At 40.7% G+C, this 21136-nt stretch overlaps 1 protein-coding gene and 1 non-coding gene across 3 annotated transcripts in view; both read left to right on the top strand.

Annotated features, from left to right (window-relative positions):
• Window positions 1-650: 650 nt before the first annotated feature.
• The window catches only part of BLMH (bleomycin hydrolase), a 46994-nt gene continuing 26508 nt past the window's right edge, over window positions 651-21136 (top strand). Inside the window, exons 1-7 of one of the 2 annotated variants that reach the window (XM_025361646.1) lie at window positions 651-1522; window positions 1825-2022; window positions 5390-5499; window positions 6929-7070; window positions 7981-8069; window positions 9402-9494; window positions 20919-21074. In XM_025361646.1, the coding sequence (XP_025217431.1) occupies window positions 1510-1522; window positions 1825-2022; window positions 5390-5499; window positions 6929-7070; window positions 7981-8069; window positions 9402-9494; window positions 20919-21074 (801 nt within the window). In that variant the 5' untranslated portion in view covers window positions 651-1509. The remainder of the gene's footprint in view (window positions 1523-1824; window positions 2023-5389; window positions 5500-6928; window positions 7071-7980; window positions 8070-9401; window positions 9495-20918; window positions 21075-21136) is intronic. The other variant, XM_025361647.1, reaches the window with a different exon arrangement.
• Window positions 6700-6802, top strand: LOC112610432. The gene has a single exon (XR_003116339.1). It is a non-coding gene; the product is annotated as a U6 spliceosomal RNA (small nuclear RNA).

Below are 21136 nucleotides of genomic sequence, written 5' to 3'. Positions count from 1 at the left end.
AAGATTAAGTTTTGCTCATCTCTATGTCATCGGTAGTTTGTCCAGTGCATAGTACATGTTAGATATTGAATAAAAATTTATTATTTCAATTGGACAGGATGCTTGAACATCATTTTGTGAAAAGACCAGTGATTTCTTTCTGTATAATTCTCAGCCTCTTCTTTTTCAGATATTGAAAGAACCTCAGAATACGATGGTTGATGGGCCCACTTAAAATAGTTGCTATGTTATAGCCCCAATTTTTAGCTGAGTCTCTCTAGGGACATAGAAACTGTGCTTTCTTGAATGACTGGTGCCTCAGTATGGATTTTTCCAGATATCAGAGTTCCTTAGAACTGCGATGATTTTCAACCTAAGAAGACCTAGATACTAGGTTACACACACACACACACATAAAACCTTATTGTTTTGAATAGCAGATACGGGGTTTCAGTGTTTTTGTTTTACCCTCTTTGGGTTCTAGCCCAACATCTTACTAAGGGCTGAGATTTCAGGGCATGAAAAACGGAATCAACAAAAACAAGGTTTTTACAATCTCAAAACTTTGGGAAACTGTTATCTTGAAAGCCTAGAGGGGGAAGCATCAGTTAGTTTTGTAGAGAACTCGGCAAAACAATATTGAGGCATAAGGCTAGCCTCTGTCATCCTCCTGGGTTAAACCCAACGGGACATGCTGGACTATACAGGAGACACTCGTGAACTCCGTGAAGACCAAATGGGTAGCGTTCTTGAAATGAGCAGCTGTCTATTTGTAGAACTCTGGTAATAGCTTTGGAGTGGGTGGGAAAGAGCTTGGTTCCAATTTCCCCTCAAAGACAATTATTTGCTTCTGACGAGAATCCAAGCAACCAGTTGCCATTGAGAATGCAGTGATTGGTCAGCAAACGAAGCCTATAGGAAGAGCCTTCGGGTGCATTCCTTGTGACCCGTCCTAAGACTGATGCTTAATTATGGGACCTCTCAGCTCCTCCCTCCCGCCTCGAGCTCCCTTTTGGCTTCTCACAAGGATTCCTGGGGACGATTCCCCGATACTAGAGTACTTGGGGTCTGGGCCCGTAGGGAACACGTCAGCCTCCCTCCTCGGAGCGGGCCTGATACCGAGAGGGCGCCCGCGCGGCCCGGAGGCGGGAACCCAGGGGGCGAGGGCTCCGGCACCGCCCTGCCTCGCAGAGCAACTGCGCGGTAGTGCGCGGGGGCAGGCGCGGCCTCGGCCCCCGGCACTGGCTGACCCAGCGCGTCAGCGAGGCCGCCCCCGTCGGCCCTCCCCCGGGCGGGGCCAGCCCCGACGGCGCTGAGTCAGCAACGCGAGGGGGGAGTTTTGTCCCTCCGCGGACCCCGTTTCTCCCGGCCTCAGCCTCCCCGCCGCCACCACCAAGCCGGTTTCCTTTTTCCGGCGCTCCGGGTGCGAGAGGCAGGTCCGGCTCTTTAGGCAGGGAGCCGCAGCGCAACCCCGGCGCTCGCCCGAGGACCCTGGAAGCTACCGTTACGCCGCCGGGCAGCGTGGGCGCCATGAGCAGCGCGGGTGAGGTGCCGCCGTCCCCCGCCGCGGTCCTCTCTGGAGGAGCTCCGCGGTCCCCGTGAGGCCCGGCGGCGGGGAAGGCCGGGGGCTGGGACCCTGGGCGATGGCGGGGAGGGAGCTTTCGGGGCGAGCTGGAGTGGCCTGGAGGGAGACAGCGCCTTGGAGGAGGATGCAGCTCATGGGCTTCCCCGCTGCAGCGGGCATCCCAGGATGCGCCTACGAAGTTAGATCCGGGACGCGGGAGCCCCAGATCAGCTCTCTTCCCCCTCTTTTTGGCGTTAAAATCCCGTTTGGTCTCCCAACAGGACTGAATTCGGAGAAGGTAGCTGCTCTGATACAGAAACTGAATTCTGACTCCCAGTTCGTACTTGCCCAGAATGTCGGGACCACCCACGACCTGCTGGACATCTGTCTGAAGCGGGCCACTGTGCAGCGCGCGCAGCATGTGTTCCAGCACGCGGTGTCCCAGGAGGGCAAGCCAGTCACCAACCAGAAGAGCTCAGGTGTGGGCTTCAACTTCTCCCATACTTTCCTTGACCTTCCTGACAGCGTCCCATTTTGGTGTCTTATTTAAGAGTGGTCTTAAATTCGTACTGAAAGAACTGGTTGTAAATTCTTAGAGAGTGAGGCACAGGTACAGGCAGGTCTAAGAACATTACCCATGTGGTTTGTTTTGGTGTTCTGTGGCTTGTTAGCACATGTGGTTAGAATACTAAAGTGACATGTCCACGAGTATACGTTTGAGTGTAATTGACTATATTATGTTCCGATGTTTTGTGGTTTGTAGCCCATGTCTTGGAGATACATGGTTTTGGTCACAAAGCAGAATATGTGAAAAGGTTCATATCCTTGGAGGACTCCCCAGAAATGCCCCGAAGGCCCTATACTATGAAATAGAAAAGATACAATGTAATTACATTAAAATGCCATCAGATGTTACTTTTAAATTTGCTTCTTGGTTACAGTTGAAGCTAATGTGCTGATGGGCTCAGTTCCCACCAGTAGATCAATTTGTAATACAGAAAAAAGTTATATTCTCATGCCTTACTAGTCAAGAAGTCTCGTTTTGCTATCTGCTTTCTAGCACCACTCTCAGAAAAAAACAGGTATAGTGAAAGATTGGATATCCAACAATCTAAATAAGGAGCACATTCTCACAACAAAATTGTACTAAAAGGATTTTTTTAAAGTCTTTATCTACTTGAAGACCCTCAGTCTATCTATATGGACAGGAAGCACATCAGTGCTTGTTTAGAGTTGGTCAGAACTCACAAAGCACACATTTAACTTGAGTACATTTTATTGTATGTACATTTTACCTGAATAAAGTTGATTTTTTAAATGTTAAGGAAAAAATCAAGACCTTACAATAATTAATGTTTTGCTCTAGAAGAAAGTGCTTGGAGTGGTATGGGCTCTCAGGCTACAGATGATCCAGTTAGTAATGTCACAGTGGTCCTACATAGTTTAGGTTGCAGTGATTTGTTAGGGAACAGGTCAGGTCTTACACATTTTGCAGTGTCACTTTTATACACAAAAGATCCAAATAGCATGTGAGCTATGTAGTTTATTTTCATGCAGTTTTCACATCACCAGTGCATCCAGATCCCTTCTACTAGAAATATATAGCATATAGAAGAGAGGTGACATACAGGTAAATCTAAGGTAAAGACTAATAGTAAGGCACTGGTGACTTTCAAAAAACACTGTAGTTAACTAGAGTTTTCTTCTTGTTACAAAATTATTTTTGTTTAATGTAGAATATTTGCAAATACCAAGTGAATATTTTTCCTTTATATTTGTCAGGTCTGTGTGTGTGTGTGTGTGTGTGTGTGTGTAATGTGGATTGATACCTTATGCATTGTTATGTAAGCTACCTATCTTTTTCACTTACCAATATATTATAAACGTATTTTCATATTAGTAAAAAAGTTATACCCAATACAAGTCAAAGTTTTTCCCTCAGAATTTTGCTTCAGAAAAGAGATAATTTCCCTATACTTAAGACCTTAAAGGATTTTTCTAATGGGCGCTCTCAGTTAATTTATTTTGAAGTAGAGTACAATTTGGGGAAGACGTTACTCTGAAAAACCTCAGATGCGTACTACCTTTGCATGCTTACAGAGATCCTTTGATTGAATCAGCTTTTTTTAAAAGGGGACAAATTAGAATAAATTGATGTTGCATATCATTGTAAATAGACCTTTTAAAGATCATTTAAGTCAGAACAGGAAGTGGTGACATGGAGTTTGTGATTATACACATACAGGACAAATTAATCTGATTATATAGTTGATGCTTGGCATAGAATTTTCAGGGACAGCATCATGCATGGATTCAAAACATTGACTCAAACATACTAGAGGAAGAGAGATGACGTGTGCTGACTGAAAGAGTGGATCTAATGATGGCACAGACACTGATGGCTAGGTACATGTGAAGAGTATGAATCAGTGTGGAAATGAAATGTGAAGTAGGAAAAACAGTACTTCTAAATCAATTTATGTTAACATGATTTTAAGTATATATTTAAATTTATAAAATATTGGCCGGGTGCTGTGGCTCATGCCTGTAATCCTAGCACTCTGGGAGACTGAGGCAGATGGATCACTTGAGGTCAAGAGTTCGAGACCAACCTTGCCAACATGGCAAAACCCTGGCTCTACTAAAAGTACAGAAATTAGGTGGGTGTGGTGGCACGCATCTGTAATTCCAGCTACTCAGGAGGCTGAGACATGAGAATCAGGAGGCGAAGGTTGCAGCGAGCTGAGATTGCACCACTGCACTCCAGCCTGAGTGACAGAGTGAGACTCTGTCTCCTAAAAAAAAATTTATTAAAATATTATGGGTAGACAATTTACTATTCCTATATGTTTCGAAGTGTTTATAAAATCCAGTTAGGGAAATATCTCCACTTTTTTGGCTTATCACTGGGAGAATGGAGTATTGACTTACGTTAAGGTCAGCCTATACCGAAGCATATACAATCACCCTATATTGAAGCATATTGGAATGCATATTCCAGATTAAAGGGTAGGGGCTTTTTATTTTTTATTTATTTTTTGAGACGGAGTCTCCCTCGGTCACCCAGGCTGGAGTACAGTGGCACCATCTCGGCTCACTGCAACATCTGCTTCCTGGGTTCAAGTGATTCTCCTGCCTCAGCCTCCTGAGTAGCTGGGATTACAGGTGCTCACCGCCTTGCCCGGCTAATTTTTGTATTTTTAGTAGAGACAGGGTTTCACTGTGTTGGCCAGGCTGGTCTCGAACTCCTGACCTCAGGTGATCCACCCGCCTCGGCCTCCCAGGGTGCTGGGATTACAGGCATGAGCCACCGCCGGATGGGTAGGGGCTTTTTAAAGCTTTTGCTAGGTATTGCCAAATTGCATTCAGGTATTTTATGCCTATTTAGATTCCTTTCGAGATTGATAATGATGTTTATTTCCCCAAATGAAATATAAGAAATGATCTTTCCCCACTTAACAGGTATCTTATCATTAACTTTTACAACTGCTTCTTTGTCATTTGTATCTTTTTTGGCCACTGAATGATCTATTTGTGGTCTCTGTTCACAGTTTTCTAGCTATGTTTCTTTTTCTAATGTGATTTTCTTGGGTGATATGTAATGGATTCTTTATTTTATATGTAAAGAGTGTTTTTGTGTTAAAGATATTAAACCTTTGCACATATATTGCTAATAATAATTACCACCTTTCTTGTTTTGTTTTGTTTTTAATTTTTCTGCTCTTTCTGATTTACTCTTTCTGAATTGTCCAGATCTTGTCATGAGTTCATTGGTGGGAAATAACAGTTGGAGCAGTGCAGTCCATGTGAACCCTCATAATTTCTTTATGTGCTTTCTTGTTTCAGGGCGATGCTGGATCTTTTCTTGTCTGAATGTTATGAGGCTTCCATTCATGAAAAAATTAAATATTGAAGAATTTGAGTTTAGTCAATCTTACCTCTTTTTTTGGGACAAGGTATGGGACAGATCTGGCAAGATTCTTTTTGTATTGATTTCAGCATTGGTAGAGACTGCCTCTTCATTTGTTGCTTTTCCATTTATACCCTGCCCTTTCATAATGGGTGAGACACCTTTTATTCTGACTTCCAGAGTATCAAAAGTTGACTCTTTCAAAGGCAAGAACTGTTTTTGGTTGGTAGGTGGCTATATTTTGCTTGTCTATTTAAAATTTTAAATTTATATTCAATATTCAATTCAGTGTATCTCCCTTTTTAACATCTTTTTAGGTTATTTGTTCTTTTCTAGGACCTAATTTCCCTTCTCAAGTACTTGTCTGAAAAACAGTAAATAATGTTATTTCATTGTTTATTTATTTATGTATTTATTTATTTTTTGAGACCGTCTCACCCTGCCACCTGGGCTAGAGGGCTGTGGCACAATCTCAGCTCACTGTAACCTCTGCCTCCCGGGTTCAAGCCGTCCTCTCAACTCAACCTCCCAAGTAGCTGGAATCACAGGCACATGCTACCATGCCCAGCTAATTTTTGTATTTTTAGTAGAGACAGGGCATTTCACCATGTTGGCCAGACTGGTCTCGAACTCCTGACCTCAAGTGATCTGCCTGCCTTGGCCTCCCAAAGTGCTGGGATTACAGGTGTGAGCCACCACTCTTGGCCATATTCCATTTCCTAATCTTCAAAATGTATATTACTGGCCTGGTTTAGTGGCTCATGCTTGTAATCCCAGCACTTTGGGAGGCTGAGGTGAGAGGATTGCTTGAGCCCAGGAATTCGAGACCAGTCTGGACGTGGCAAAACCCCGTCTCTACAAAAAATACAAAAATTAGCCAGGTGTGGTGGTGCACACCTGTCCCCCCAGCTACTTGGGAGGCTGAGGTAGGAGGATTGCTTGAGCCCAGGAGGTTGAGGCTGCAGTGAGATTGTACCACTGTACTCCAGTCTAGGCAACAGAGCATGACCCTGTCTAAAAATCAATAAATAAATAAACAAAATATATATTACATAGGTGCTCATTAAATGTTTATTGATTAAAGACTTTAGATATCAGGTTTTGTTTTAGCATTGAAATGTAAACACTGTACACATATACGCAATATATTGGAATACATACACAAGTATAAGAAACTTCACATATTCTGATGAAGTCAGATACTGATGTTTATTTACCAATTTTAGTTTAAAAATACTTATGGTTCTTGTTTCAGCATCACAAATACCCAAACTGGAGTGATACAGAAAAGATTAGCATGACCTGTATACAAGGATGACATGTAAATTCACGAAGGGTTCATGTTTTAAAAAATAAAACAAAAAACTATTATGTTGATTCCATGGTAATTCCAAGACTCCCATTCTGTTGATAATGCCAATAAAATTACTAACTCTTTTTTCTTTTAATTTTATTTAACTTTCTTTACTCTTTAGGTTGAGCGCTGTTATTTCTTCTTGAACGCTTTTGTGGACACAGCCCAGAGAAAGGAGCCTGAGGATGGGAGGCTGGTGCAGTTTTTGCTTATGAACCCTGCAAATGATGGTGGCCAATGGGATATGCTTGTCAATATTGTTGGTAAAAGTTCTTTCTTTAATGGAACTGAAACTCAGCATGATTAAGTAAGCCTGTAGTTAGACATGGGCCATTTCTTTGGTGATTATGTACAGAGTAGAATTGGTCTCCAAGAAGGTTATATCGTTATTTCTAAGAACCTTTAGTTCACATTCTCACCTATTAAGTGCCTTTCTTAAATGAGGAGTAAGGAGAGAGCTACTGTGAAGGATGGGTTGGAGAAGAAAAGGTAGTATTAAGTAGAACTAATTTTCCATGAAAAAATTGTTTTCTTCTCCATTGATGTAATCAGGAAACACGTGAAAACTGTAGCTGTTTTAAAATGTCTTCAAAACATCTTTTGGGGAAATCTCATCATGCTGAGCACTTCACAAAAGTATGATAGATACACTTCATCTTGACCAAAAGGCTGAGAAGTGACACAGCATAGTGGATAAAAAGAATAGAATTAATTCTAACATAGACAGATAAATATGCACATTAAAAACCTACTTAGGCTGAGTAAGGTGGCTCAGGCATGTAATCCTAGCACTTTGGGAGACCAGGGCAGGAGGATTGCTCAAGCCCAGGAGTTCAGTACCAGCCTGGGTAACATAGTGGGACCCTGTCTCTACAGAAAATAAAAAAATTAGCTGCACATGGTATCATGCGCCATAGTTGTGCTACTCAGGAGGCCAAGCCTGGGAGTTCAAGGCTGCAGTGGGCCAGGATTGTGTCACAGCACTCCAGTCTGAGTGACAGAGCAAAACTCTGTTTAAAAAAAAACAAAAAAAAACCCCTGCTTAATAATATGAAGTATAAGATTTTCTGAATTAAGCCAGCAAAATATGGCCTATTTTTTGAAACAATCACTATTTTTGCCAGGGTTTCTAATCTTTTACCTTATTTAACACTGGAATTTGTTTTCTTTTAGAAAAATATGGTGTTATCCCTAAGAAATGCTTTCCTGAATCTTATACAACAGAGGCAACCAGAAGGATGAATGATATTCTGAATCACAAGGTACAATATATGAAGCAGGGTTGGATTGAGTTTAGTGTACTTTCCTTAAAACTTACTTTTTAGAAGGGGTTCCTGGGTATTTCAGTGTATACTGTTTGTGTACAAAATAACTACTGATGTCAATGTCTGTCAAAAGCAATGTAGCCACATAATAACTTTAAAAATAATTAATATTAGAGGGTTTTTGCTTTAAAAAACTTCCACTTTTATTTCTGTTGATGTTAATGTCTTCTTAGGGGGATAGTTAGGAAATAAAGTCCCATGTCCAATTAATACTGGCCGCAAGCACTCAGGATGCTGTGTCTCTCACTTGGTTCCAGTGGAGGTGGGCTAGGACTGCTTTATGTGCTAGTAAAACCAAAAGAACTATTCGCAAGATTCCCTTAAAGAGTGTGCTGTGTTCTGAGACTTCCCCAGACCACATCAATGTGGTTTATCCACCCACTAAAGATTTGTTGTAGTTATTGAACTGCTTTTTATTTGCTTCATTATCTTAGTGAATCATTGTGTCTTCTCTACATAACCAGTTTTCCCGAGGAGAATTATAATTCCTACAGGGATGCTGCTTTTCTAGCCAGGCCTCGTTTTTGAGAACTAGGAGTTGCCAGAATCTGCTGTCCTAATCCATGAGGCCAAAATTGGATTTTTCATCTCCCTGGGAGAAAGATTACATTTTAAAATAAACTATAGGTGTGTCTCCCCAACATTAGAAGTGGGCTATTTTCCACCCTGGAAACACTGGGGATTTTTATCCAAAGGCTAAAAGATCATTAATACTATGGCATTTGATTCCATTTGAAGTGAGAGCAACAGCTTCTTTAGCACTGTGGTTAAATTTCAGACTCACCTTTATCTTAGTGAAAAAATGAAATGAAAAAATGAAAATTTTATTGGGGGCTGGCATAACCATAGTCATAGTCAGTTGGCAGAGAAGGAAAAATGGACAGCTATTGAAATTCTAAGTAAAAATCTACTAGAGTAACATAGTGGCATAATTATCTTGTCTCCTGCTTTTTCTGAGTGATAGGCATTATGTAATCATGTGTTTTCCCCATGCCCAGACACATAAAACATCTTTATATGATGTTTGCAGAGCAGGAGCAGTTCCATCTAGTATTTTGGAGGAATAATGTATGCCTTTGCTCCTTATGGAAAGCATTTTTAGCTATGTGTTTAAGTGGACAAGTAGAAGAAAAACACATTTGCCTTTATGAACTTTGCCACGGGTCTGGCCTGAGTTATACTTCAAAATAGAACTTGCGTTGGTCTATGAGACTCATTTGTGATTGAATTTGGGTAACTGTTGGAGTGCTGAATAAGTTTCTGTCATAGATGAGAGAATTCTGTATACGACTACGGAACCTGGTACACAGTGGAGCAACCAAAGGAGAAATCTCAGCCACACAGGATGTCATGATGGAGGAGGTAATAACAAAATTTGGATTTTTTTGTGACCCTTCTAAACAACTCTCAGAATATTCCCATCTATTAAACTAATGATTAGGAAGCTTTAGTCATGGCAACGAACGTTTAGTTGAATTGAAAATTACTTATTTTACACTGAAAAAACTGAGATTAAAACTTACTTTGCCTTTTAGTATAGGACTTGGACTTAGGTTTTCTAATGGCTAGTTTAGTGGTCTGTATAATCATTCTTTTATCATTTCATAAATACTAAATACCTTCTATGAGTTTGGCACTGAGGAGACAGGTGAGAAAGACATAGTCACTGCTCTTAAAGAGCTCAGTCTCTTGGGAAAAACACATCTATAATTAGAATAAATCCTATGCTAGATGTGTAAAACTGATTTGGTGGTCATAGAGCAGGAAGTGACTAGCTCAGTGAGCTGAAGGTTTCATAGGGAAGATAGCTCTTGAAAGAGTAGTCAGAATTTACCAGGTAGATAACAAGACCATTCTAGGCAAAAGGAATTGTATGAACAGGGCCATGAACAGAGATAGAACCTTCAGGGAATCGTGTGGCTGAAACATAACTTTTGTCAGTATGATGGGTAGCAAATTAAGCTAGAAAGGCAGAGATACAAGGGATGTTGGATAGATGCCAGAACATTTGGCTTCTTTCTGTAGAAATAAAGACAGGGAGCTATTGATGGTTATATTTGTTAAAATAATGTATGTAGGCCGGGCGCGGTGGCTCACGCCTGTAATCCCAGCACTTTGGGAGGCCGAGGCGGGCGGATCACAAGGTCAGGAGATCGAGACCACGGTGAAACCCCGTCTCTACTAAAAATACAAAAAATTAGCCGGGCGCGGTGGCGGGCGCCTGTAGTCCCAGCTACTCAGGAGGCTGAGGCAGGAGAATGGCGTGAACCCGGGAGGCGGAGCTTGCAGTGAGCCGAGATCGCGCCACTGCACTCCAGCCTGGGCGACAGAGCGAGACTCCGTCTCAAAAAAAAATAAAAATAAAAATAAAATAAAATAAAATAAAATAAAATAATGTATGTAAAAACATTTTGGAAAATGTAAAAATCACTAAAATATGTGGTGGTAATATTATTTATGATCAAGACAGTTAAGAATCTTTATTATTAATACTATCCATGTCCAGAATGAATATGCATAAAACTGAAATTGGTTTGAGGAAAGAATAAATGTATCTGTTTGTCAGCCAGTGGGCCCTTAATTAGGCTTCATTTCAAGACTGTATGGAGTTAAAATGGCCTACTTTTTTTCACTGCGGTGGAAAACACTAATGCTTCACTCCTGTTTTCCTTTAAATTTTAGAGACGCAGCATAGTGGAGTAGTGGAGGGTGTAATCTCTGAAGTCAGGCTATCTGAGTTCTAGTCTTCTCATTACTTAATAGCCATATATCCTGGGACAAGTTCCTTAAGCTCTAAAGACTCCGTTCATGTTTAACATGTCTAGCCTAGTGCTTGACACAATAGCTGTTTCTTAAATATTTGTTGAGTGGACGAATGCAGAAATTTCATTTACCAAATGCATGTAAATAATCTCATTTTTATCTCTTAAATTCTTATGGAAGAGAGGCATCTTAGTATAGTAGGAAAAAAATAGGCTTTGGAGTCAGACATACATGGGTTTAAATTCTGACTCTTTTACTTAACAGTCTGTGATCCTAGGTAAACCTGTCTGAGATTCAGTTCAGGATCTGAAATATTTTCCTTATTGGATTTTTGGGGAATCTGTCTTGCAGAGGCTATATCTGCTACATAATTTGCCTTTATTTAGGGTTAGATTAAGATGGTGGGGGCCAGGCGCAGTGGCTCACGCTTGCAATCTCAGCACTTTGGGAGGCTGAGGCGGGCAGATCACAGGGCCAGGAGATCAAGACCATCCTGGCCAACATGGTGAAACCCCGTCTCTACTAAAATACAAAAAATTAGCCAGGTGTGGTGGTGTGCGCCTGTAGTCCCAGCTACTTGGGAGTTTGAGGCGGGAATCACTTGAACCGAGGAGGCGGAGATTGCAGTGAGCCGAGATCATGCCACTGCATTCCAGCCTGGCAACAGAATGAGACTCCATCTCAAAAAAAAAAAAAAAAAGATGGGGGCATAGTAGGAATGAGGGTTCTGCAAACAGTTATGGAAAAGGGCCTAGATAATACTTGCTGTAGATCATAAGCATCCTTTTGGCCTTTGATGTTTGCTTTAATGATCTTTGAACTAATGATGTGTCTAAGATTGATGTCCTCATCATTTGTAGAGCATGGTAATTGGCTGATAAGAATTAGGGCAGATATGTTTCACATGTTTTTTTCCTCCCCTACTCCTGCCTCTGAGAAATAGTAACATCCAACTTTACCAAGTTCTGAGTATGAGTATTTTATAGGATTATTTACTTAATGATTCTGCCTAAACTATTTACTACAGAATTCTGTGTGTAAGGATTTTTTCCGCCTTAGAGACAGAGCTCACTTTGTTGCCCAGGCTGGAGTGCAGAGGCGCAGTCATAGCTTACTATTACCTTCAGCTCCTGGACTGAAGTGCTGCTTCAGCCACCCAGGTAGCTGGGACTACAGGTGCATGCCACCATGCCCAGCTCATTTATTTAAAAAATTGTGTAGAGATTCAATCTCACTATGTTTCCCAGGCCTATCTCCACCACCTGGGCTCAAGCAATCCTCCCACCTCAGCCTCCCAAAGATTGCATGTATTATAAAGTGTGAGCCACCATGCGTGGCCCTGTATATAAGGTTTTAAAATTTTTACAATCCCCCAGATGACTTCTTTTCATTGAACCTGACTCTTTGGTAATGAAGAGTCTAGCTGCAGTTTTAAAGCCACAAATTAGTACCTATGATTTGTGTAACCTTGTAGGCAAGTCAAAATGATGACTTAATCAACAACCATGAAGCTCAGATAGCTTTGAATAAAATGTGTTTATGCTAAAGGCATTCTTACTGAGAAGTGAGGTGTAGACTGCTTGTTGAGATGACAGGCAAGGCAGATTTGTTTTGGAGATGTGTGGTTACCTCTATTGCAATGTTATCTCAGTGTCCATTTTTTTAGCCTGCAGATCCCCTTAAGATTATTAATGTATTCTCAGTTGGGCGCAGTGGCTTGTGCCTATAATCCCAGCACTTTGGGAGGTCGAGGCAGGTGGATCACTTGAGGCCAGGAGTTCAAGAACAACCTGGCCAACATGGCAAAACCCCGTCTCTACTAAAATACGAAAAAAATACCTGGGCGTGGTGGTGCACACCTGTAATGCCAGCTGCTTGGGCAACTGAGACACGAGAATCACTGGAACGCCACATGTGGCAGAGACCAAGATTGTGCCACTGCACTCCAGCCTGGGTGCCAGAGCAAGGCTCTGTCTCAAAAACAAAACAAAACAAAAAACTTTGTCTGTTAAAAAGCAAAACATAGCCAGGCATGGTGGTAACACTTGTAAATTTTTTGTTTTGTAACAAAAAGAATTCTCTTTTTTGTTTTGTGACACTTGTAGTGCCAGCTACTTGGGAGGCTAAGGCAGATCACTTGAGTCCACATGCCCAGGAGTTCAAGTGCTACCTGGACAACACAGTGAGACCTCATTTCTGAAATCAATCAATCAGTCCATCAAAGACCAAAAACAATATTTGTTGGTGCCACAAAAAGGGAAAAGAAGCCATTATGATCGACTTAGGAAATTCTATAGCAGTGGCTCTCAGCTATTAAAAACAATATATAGGCCTAACTTGTCCCAGATCCACAAAGTCAGTTTCCCTGAGAATAGAACCTAGTTATCTGTATTTTTATTTTAAAGACATCTTTGATTAAAAAATTTTTTTTAACATCAAATATATAAAATGTTCAGATGTGGTGGCATATGCTAGAAGGAGGCTGAGGTGGGAGGATCACTTGTGCCCAGGAGTTCTAGGCTGCAGTGAGCTATGATTGTCACCACTGCATTTCAGCTTGAGTGACAGAGCGAGACCCCATCTCAGAAACAAAAAATTTTTCAGGATATATTTTGGAAGTGAAGCTGTCAGGACTTGCTGATGAACTGGATGTGGAGGACGAGGAAAAGTACTGGGATAACGTCCTGGGATCTTGAAGGGTGGACTTACAGATAGGAAAGAAGGCTTTTTGGCAATTAGGGCAGTGTGAGGGAACCAATGTGTAGAAAAGGATAGCAGGTGTGAATGAGAGAAATAATAATTGAAGAAGCAAGGTTTTGGAAGAGAGAAAGAGTAGATGTGGTCTAAAGTAGTGCCATCAGACTTTAATGTGCACATGAATCACCTTGGGATCTTGTTAAGATGCAGATTGATTCAGTAGGTGTGGAGCGGGGCCAGATAGTCCACATTTCTGTTTCTTTCTTTGATATAAACACCTCTAGAAGTAATCTCAAGATCATTTAACTATTATCATCTATATGAGTTCATTCCCTTTAACATCACAGAAGTGCCTATACTTTTAAAGTGTACCTTTTTATGTCTTTCTGTGCCCGAAAACATATTTAATGCCTCCAGAAGGCATCTGCTTTTTTGCCTGCTTTTGCAAGCTTAGGTGTTTTACTTTAAAAACAAACAAACAAACAAACATCTTTGCCCTTCCTTCATTCCCTACCAGAAAGTAGTAGAGAGCTGTCTTCCCTTCTCCTCTTCCTCTGTGAATAAATAGTCACTAAGGTAGGTTCCTTATTCCTTCTCTCCTATAACTGGCTCATTGTCCCACGGCACTGAACCTTTTTCAGAGTTGAGCTGTTTTCTGTGACTGCTTTAGTGTTCTCGTGACCATTCTATTCTTTGATCAATAGGTTGTTTTACCCTTGAGACTATTTTCTCCATCAGTAAAACTAAAAAAAGCTGGAGTAGGCTGTGCACGGTGGCTCATGTCTATAATCCCAGTGCCTTGGGAGGCCAAGGCAGGAGGATCACTTGAGCACAGGAACTTGAGACCAGCTTGGCCAACACAGAGAGACCCCATCTCTACAAAAAAAATGAAAAAATTAGCTGGATGTGTTGGTGCGTGCCTGTAGTCTTAGCTACATGGTAGGCCGAGGCGAGAGGATCACTTGAGCCGAGGAGTTCAAGGTTGCAGTGAGTGCAGTGAGCTATGATTGCACCACTGCACTCCAGTCTGGGTGACAGAGTGACACTCTGTCTCTTAAAAAATAAGTTGGGGTAAATGATTGTAGGGCTTTGCATTTTATATAATAGAAGTAACTAATATTTTTACAGTGCTTTAGACTTTACTGTACTACTTTCTCAACAACCCAGTATTGCAAATACAAATGAAGACTTAAGATTCTGTCTCTTCTGCGGTGGTTTCAAGCACTGAAATCTTTTAGCCTTAACAGTGGAAAGGTAAAATTAGACATAGATAAGAACTTAGAGTACAAGCATGAGAGTTTGCCCCAATTCAACAGGCAATGAGAAGTCAGGAAGATTTTTGAGCAGAAGAATGACATGAAGTTTTGCTGTCTTTCAAGTAGTTTGGTTGTCATCTTCAAACTACCTTACTATTCTAACCTCTCCTTCTTTCTGTGTCTGCCTGTAGCTGCCTTAAAAAACTGTTTCAGGTTCTCAGGCTTCTAAGATTTATGCCTTACTGTCAACTGCTGCATCTTTCCTTCTTCCTCTCATTTGATGTCTGTCATGGGTATGGGAATTAACTAAGTCCTGTATCATTTGTCTTTAAGTTGGGATCTACACTTACTTTCCCCTTATTTCATGTCTCATTCTTTTACCTTTCTCTCCTGATTCCGCTTCTTTTACCGTGTTGTACTTCAGCAAGTCGTTTAAAATAAACAGATCTCTCCATTAGAGAGATTTATTTTTTTATTTTTTTGAAATAATGTCTTGCTCTGTTGCCCAGGCTGGAGTGCAGTGTTACGATCACAGCCCACTGCAGCCTCAACCTCCCAGGCTCAAGTTATCCTCCCACCTCAGCCTCCCAACATGCTGGGATTACAGGCATGAGCTGCTGCATCTGGCCTGAAAATATTTTTAGAGATCAGTTACAGTGGAGCTCCTTTATAAAATGAGACTTGAGAGGAAAGACCCTTCTTTATAATTCACCTTCTTATGAAATATATTTAAACTGGAAATAGGGCTTGGACCTTTCTGGCACCAGCTGCAGTTTTTCCAGTTATAGGTTGCTAGAAAGGGACTATATATAATCCACATTGTTGTAAGTTAGTTTAAGTTCCCTATTTAATTAGCTAAAGATACAAAATCTTAATCAGAAGACAAATGGCCCCAAGAGACAGGTACAGATGCACTCAGCATAGCTTCCCTTGACATACACCTGCCCCCAGGGTATCAGCGAAGGGTCTCCATCAATCAAAAAATTTAGCTCAATTTTGGGCAGGCTGTCCTTTATACTCTGGGACTCGTATCACAAGTTTAGGGGACCTTTCTCAGTAATCTATATTTAAAGGAATAATTAGAAACATTGGCTGCTTCTGTTCTTTTTAAACCAGATTCAGAATTAATAGGATCACATCATTATTTGTTTAAGGAGTTGAGGAAGAGCAGAATCTGTTGCCAGGTGTCATTGAGCCATGTATATCTTTGCCTTCAGCTTTCCAGCATTTTGGAAAGTCCATATTCCAAGTCCACACCCTTTATCAGTTTGGTTCTAAATTTGGTTTGAAATGACAAAAGTGCCCGGGGCTGGATGTGGGGCTGGACGTGGTGGCTCACGCCTATAATCCCAGCACTCTGGGAGGCAGGTGGATCACGTTGGCCTGGCCAACGTGGTGAAACCTTGTCTCTACTGAAAATACAAAAAATTAGCCAGGCATGGTGGGTGGCGCATGCATGTAATCCCTGCTACTTGGGAGGCTGAGGCATGAGAAACGCTTGAACCTGCGAGGCAGAGGTTGCAGCGAGCCAAGATCATGCCACCACATTCCAGCCTGGGTGACAGAGTGAGGCTTTGTCCCCTGCTCCCCCCCACAAAAAAGGAGTCATGTGTTCGGTAAATATTTCTTAATATATGTACCTGACACTATTCTAGGCATTGGAGATTGAACAGTGAACAACGCGGAAAAGAATACCTACCTTTGTGTAGTTGATGTTCTAGTAGGGAAAGACAAGTGTATAAGACGTATAATATGTCAGAAGATAAGTGCAATGGGGAAAAGTAAAGGAGAAAAGATGTGAAGTACTGGGATGGGAAGTGAGCAATTTCAATTAAAGTCACAAATACATTTCCCTAAATGGGCTAATTGTTGGTTTTAATATTAATTTAATGTGTAATTATATTCTGAGGGATGTGGTTGTACTCTTATTTTATTCAATTCAATATAATCTCTTGTGTTCAATGTCCAGCATCTTTTTCTGTGCTGAATGCCAAATAGATCTTGTGAGAAGCAGGTGACACTCCAGTGTTGCCCACCAGAGAGCAGACTTGGATATCTAAAGCTCACTGCCCAGGGAATGTTATTTCAGAACTGCAGAGTCTCTTATCAAAAAAATCTAGTATCAGAGACCATGGAAATTATTCTTCAGAGCATTTTTTTTTTTTTTTAATGGGAGCTTATTTAATTAACTAGTGTTGTTTGGCTCAGAGTCAGATACTCCTTACAGAGTGTTACAGACTGACTTAAGTATTAATGACTTTGGATAATTTATAGTCATGGTAAACAAATAGTATAAAGCAATGCAGCATATCTCAAGTTACAAAGTTTTACTAAAATCTAAAAGAAAGAAATATCACCCTTATCCTTACTTATGCCTTAATTATGTCTATTAAAATTCAGATTTATAAAATATATGTGAAGGTCATAAGTATTGTCTTACAAAAGGACTCACTGTAGAATTCATTTAGATAGCAGAAATGCAGATTTCCTCTAATGTATTTGGGAGAAGGAGGAATTTAACCCTTTTTACTTTAAATAGGGAGTCAAGTACATAATAAGGTATTTTGCAAATTATAGTGTAAAACATTTGTATTTATCTTTAGAATATGTTTAAAAGTAAACAGAAATTCACTTAGTTATCTTCATCTTAATTGGGCCTGGCCTTGCGTCTCCTTTTTTGGCCAGGGCCTGGCTGAGCTGATTTTACCACCCTTGGATAACTGAGAATTGATCGAAATGATTCCATTACTACATGTAGATACACATGTAACAATAGTTACTAGTTGAAAATACACATCGTTTAGGTCTTTAAAACCTTTCTAATCTAAGTATGTTCTGACTGTACACCTTCATTGCCATTGAGTTGACCATAGTTACCAGTGGCAATGTCTTCTTCATAATGACAGATGCCTAAAGTTGTCATTTGTAGTCTTGGCACTGAGCAAATGCAAAATGACTGTGAATCCCAAACAGAGCTCATTAATCCTTGGCTAGAGTAACTCAATTACAGTTGCTTATGTGATACTCTGCCTCCTTTCTGTGGTAGAAACCAAGTTGAGAAGGATATAATGTTAAAAGAGAAATGGTTTAATGACCAAATGTTCAGGCTCATAACACACACAGTAAATCTTAATAAAGGAAGGTTCTATCTTGGAAAACAGAACAAAACAAAACGACAGGCAAGCATAACTTCTTCTCTAAGTTAACTTGCTTCTGTTAAGATAGAATCACAGCAGTGAAGAACAGATTGCTGACATACACAGCAATGTGTGTGAATCTCACAGACATTATGTCAGCCAAAGGAAACCAGACACAAAAGATATGTTCTATGGATACTTTTTACGAAGTTAAAGGACAGGCAAAACTAATCAATGGTTATAAAGTAAAAATAGTGGTGATCTGGTGGAAGTTGTGGGTTACTTAACAGCAAAGGGACCAGAGAACCTCCAGAGCCTGGAAATGTTATGTATATTGATGTGAATGATGGTTACATGGGTATATATGTATGTTTTTAAAAAACGAATTGTTAGTGTGTTTTACACACTTAACATATGTTACGCCTAAGTTAAAAAGTAAGAAAAAGGAATTAGGTCACGGAGTTTGGATTTGTTGTGGGAGGTAGTAAGGAAACATTGGATCTTCAACAGGGACGTGAGTTGAGAAAAGTAGTCCTTTTAAAATTCTCCTATGGTGATATGGAGAATGGAACAATGTTCAGATCAGCTGGTATATCTATGTCATGTCGCCAGCATTGCTAGATGCTATAAAGGACACGAAATATCCATGATCTGGTTCTTATCTTTAAGAAGTGTATAATCTTTTATGAGAGACAAGTTATATGAAAACTAGAAAGTTACAGTAAATGGCAAATAGATGGACTTTGGAAACAGCATATTAAAGTCAGCCCTGAGTTCAAATCCTGATACTGCCATTTACTGGCTCTATGACTTCCGGAAAGTGATTTATTTCCCTGAACCTGGATTTCCTTATCTGTAAAAGGGGGATAATATCCACCATCTTTGTTGAGAGGCTTAAGAGATATGGTAATGAAAGATAGTACAGCAAAGTAGACGGTCAGTACATCTTCCCTTTTTAAATCCTGTAGCCAAGGAGCAATACTTTGTTGTTGTTGTCGTTGACAGCATGTGACTTCAGTTTAGATTGTGGTTTTCCACTTGCTGGCTGTGTGACTTTAAGTAAATTATTTGGTTTCTTTGTGTCTCAATCTCTGATTAAAAAAAAAAAGAAGAAAAAACAAGGTGAAGCGGAAGTGGAGGGAAATATACCTTGAGAGGGTATTACGAGAATGAAGTGGACCTAGCAAGTACATAGTATCTGGCACAAAATAGGCACACTTGGTAAATATAAAATCTGTTTCTCTTGAATGTGAGAGCAGATACAAATGTGTGGCGTAAATAATGCAGGTAGTAGATGATTGGATCAGGGTGGTGACTGTGGATGCAAAAGGGAGAGGCCGATCATAGTGTTATGTTTTTAAAAAGAAGGACATTTGATACAGAAGATGAAATACTTTTATTCTGTCCTTGTGCAGGGTGTATCTCTTTTTCTATTTTTGCATTGCTTTTTTTTTTTTTTTTGAGATGGAGTCTCGCCCTGTCACCCAGGCTGGAGTGCAATGGCATGATCTCAGCTCACTGCAACCTCTGCCTCCTGGGATCAAGCGATTCTCCTGCCTCAGCCTCCTAAGTAGCTGGGATTATAGGCGCATGCCACCATGACCAGCTAGTTTTTTTTGTTTTTTTTTTTTTTTGTATCTTTAGTAGAGACGGGGTTTCACCATGTTGGCCAGGCTGGTCTTGAACTCCTGACCTCATGATCCACCTGCCTCAGCCTCCCAAAGGGCTGGGATTACAGGCGTGAGCCACTGCACCCAGCCTTATTTTTGCATTTCTATAAAATGAAAAAAATATAAAATATATCCTTGGATTGTAATGATGTTAACTTGAAGGTGTTGTGACATCATTAGAAAATATGTTGTCTCACAACCCAAAAAATTATACCTTATTACTAAAAGTTACTCCTCTTCTTTTTATTTATGAGACAGGGTCCTCACTCTGTCACTCAGGCTGGAGTGCAGTGGTGTGATCTCAACTCACTGCAACCTCTGCCTCCTGGACTCAGGTGGTCACCCCACCTCAGCCTCCTGAGTAGTTGTGACCACAGGCTCAGGCTACCACGCCTGGCTAATGTTTGTACTTTTTTTTTTTTAAACCATGATTCAGCCCTCAGGAGATCCTGAGAACATGTGCCCCTTATTTTTGTATTTTTTGAGATAGGGTCTTGTTCTGTCACCCAGGCTGGAGTGTAGTGGCACGATCATGGCTCACTGAAGCCTCTGCCTCCTGGGCTCAAGCGATCCTCCTACCTCAGCTTCCTGAGCAGCTGGGACTACAGGCATGAGCCACCGCGTCCAGCTGATTTTTTTCTTTTTTAAGATGGGGTTTCACTACGTTGTCCAGACTGGTCTTGAACTCCTCAGTTCAAGCGATCCTCCAACCTCAGACTCCCAAAGTGCTGGGATTATAGGCATGAACCACTGCACCTAGCCCTCTTCTTCTAATACTTTTAATAGGCATTGTCATCCAACTGCAGCTGAAAAATTAGTTACTTTCCTATAAGTAGAGACACCTGTTGTAATAAGGAAAACATCAATGTATAAAGGGAAGGAAATCCATTTATAAAATTTGTCATTATTTGTTACTTGAAAAATAATCAGCAGAGCAGCAACTCAGATCTTGCTGGGTATCAATGGTAGGCAGATTCTTGACTAAGGAAGTTTTAATTTTCAGGACAAGTACTAAGCACTAAATGTTAACATTTCAGAATTGCATTGTTCACAGTGTTTATTTGAGAACTCATAAGTTGACTGGTACCAAATCTCAGACATCAGCTTTCCAATTTTTGACGCAGTATTAGATTTCTTGTGAAATTTTTAGCTTGAATTTAGCCACTAACTTCTTGTGTTTCCTAAGCTTAAGGAAAAAGAAGAGGTGAAAAAAAGAACATTTCCCCCTAGCCATTTCTCACCTTTCCTCCTCCTCTCTTCCAGATATTCCGAGTGGTGTGCATCTGTTTGGGTAATCCACCAGAGACATTCACCTGGGAGTATCGAGACAAAGATAAAAATTATCAGAAGATTGGCCCCATAACACCCTTGGAGTTTTACAGGGAGCATGTCAAGCCACTCTTCAATATGGAAGATAAGGTTGGTGAATGGCACTGGTAGTCACTGGCTGTTTACTTTCAAATGGCTGTTAATCACAGGGA

The sequence above is a fragment of the Theropithecus gelada genome, chromosome 16 (assembly GCF_003255815.1).
Source record: "Theropithecus gelada isolate Dixy chromosome 16, Tgel_1.0, whole genome shotgun sequence".
NCBI lineage: Eukaryota > Metazoa > Chordata > Mammalia > Primates > Cercopithecidae > Theropithecus > Theropithecus gelada.
This window is presented reverse-complemented; position numbering and strand designations above follow the sequence as displayed.